This window comes from Sphaeroforma arctica (genome assembly GCF_001186125.1).
Source record: "Sphaeroforma arctica JP610 unplaced genomic scaffold supercont1.7474, whole genome shotgun sequence".
NCBI lineage: Eukaryota > Ichthyosporea > Ichthyophonida > Sphaeroforma > Sphaeroforma arctica.
In genome coordinates this window covers 1-1419 of record NW_014033084.1, presented here as the reverse complement: position 1 = coordinate 1419, position 1419 = coordinate 1, and the positions used below count along the sequence as shown (strand labels likewise).

General features: G+C 33.5%; 1 protein-coding gene across 1 annotated transcript; it reads right to left on the bottom strand.

The window, feature by feature from the left end:
- Positions 1 to 358: 358 nt before the first annotated feature.
- SARC_16156 (hypothetical protein) lies at positions 359 to 822 on the bottom strand (the record flags this gene model as incomplete). Its single annotated transcript, XM_014289734.1, has 2 exons — positions 359 to 406; positions 646 to 822. Coding segments are annotated over 2 exons (225 nt in total), but the record flags the coding sequence as incomplete, so codon positions are not given.
- Between the last annotated feature and the right edge of the window lie 597 nt (positions 823 to 1419).

Sequence of the window (1419 nt, the reverse complement as noted above, 5' to 3'; positions counted from 1 at the left end):
TATATATATGTGTGTGTGTGTGTGTGTGTGTGTGTGTGTGTGTGAGAGAGAGAGAGAGAGAAAGAAAATGAAGAAGAGAATGGAGAAAATGCTGAATATATATATATATATATACGAATAAAATAAAGATAGGGGTGTGAAAATGAGTGTGTGTGAGAAAGAAAAAGGAGACAAAAAGGATATGTGTGAATTTTAAAACATTCACTTGACGACATAAAAATTTTACTCGACCGTATTATTAATAAAACACGCATGTGTGTGGTACGTAACTCATAGGCGGGAGTATGCATTGACCTGTGTTATTGGGTTTTAGGTAGTCCTAATTTGTTAGTTTGTATAATGGCACTCGGTTGACTCATTAGGATATACTAACGACCTGCGTGGTGTGAACTGATGCATACTTACCCTGTTGGATGTCATATGCGTGACAGAATGGGAAGAATAATACTAGACGTATCTCTCACATGCGATTGAGGATCTACACTTTAACTTGCAGGACGATCTGTGTTACATCTATACGCTGTCCATATATACTGGACACGTTGGATAACACAATGCACTAATTCAACCACGGCGTAATAGTCACAGCTTCACGTATATATATATACATATATTCACCTTCAACGTCCAAAAAAATAAACACACCTCACACTTGCGCTTCAAGCTCTCCTCTCTGAACTCTGTGGTGTCATGCAATACATCCACTGCGCCAAAGCCTTCGTGCAGCATGGGCTGTTCACGGTACTCGTTGTAGTTGATAGCTATGTTAATGAACTTCTCATTGTGTTTCTGCAGAAGTTCGATGATCCGCTTCTCTTCAGACTGTGATGGAGTGATGCAACATTTTAATATAATAAATATATACCTGAGATAAACCTGTAATACATCGGTTGTTACTTGTGAGATAGCGAGAATAATAAGAGAAACCTATATGCTACGCTGGCGTCCTATTTAGATTAGAACAGCAAGATACGATAGTAATCCGTCACAGACTGTATATATACATACCAACAATATAATGTAAATTTATATACATAATTAAACACGTATATATATATATATATATACCCATGATACTATTTCAGATATACACCCATAATATAACATGTATATAATATACAACCATGATATAATATGCAATTATATACACCAATAATACAATACGTACACATATATACAACAATAATATAGTCCGTACGTACATAAGCAACCATAATATAATATGCATACGAATATATACGCTAACCATGATACAACATATTTATATAGATATACACCCATGATATTATACGTATAAATACACCCATAATGCACTATGTATACACGCATATACCCCATAATAATAATAATACTAATAATAATATATATATATATATATATATATACATATATATATATATATATACTAGTGTATGTATG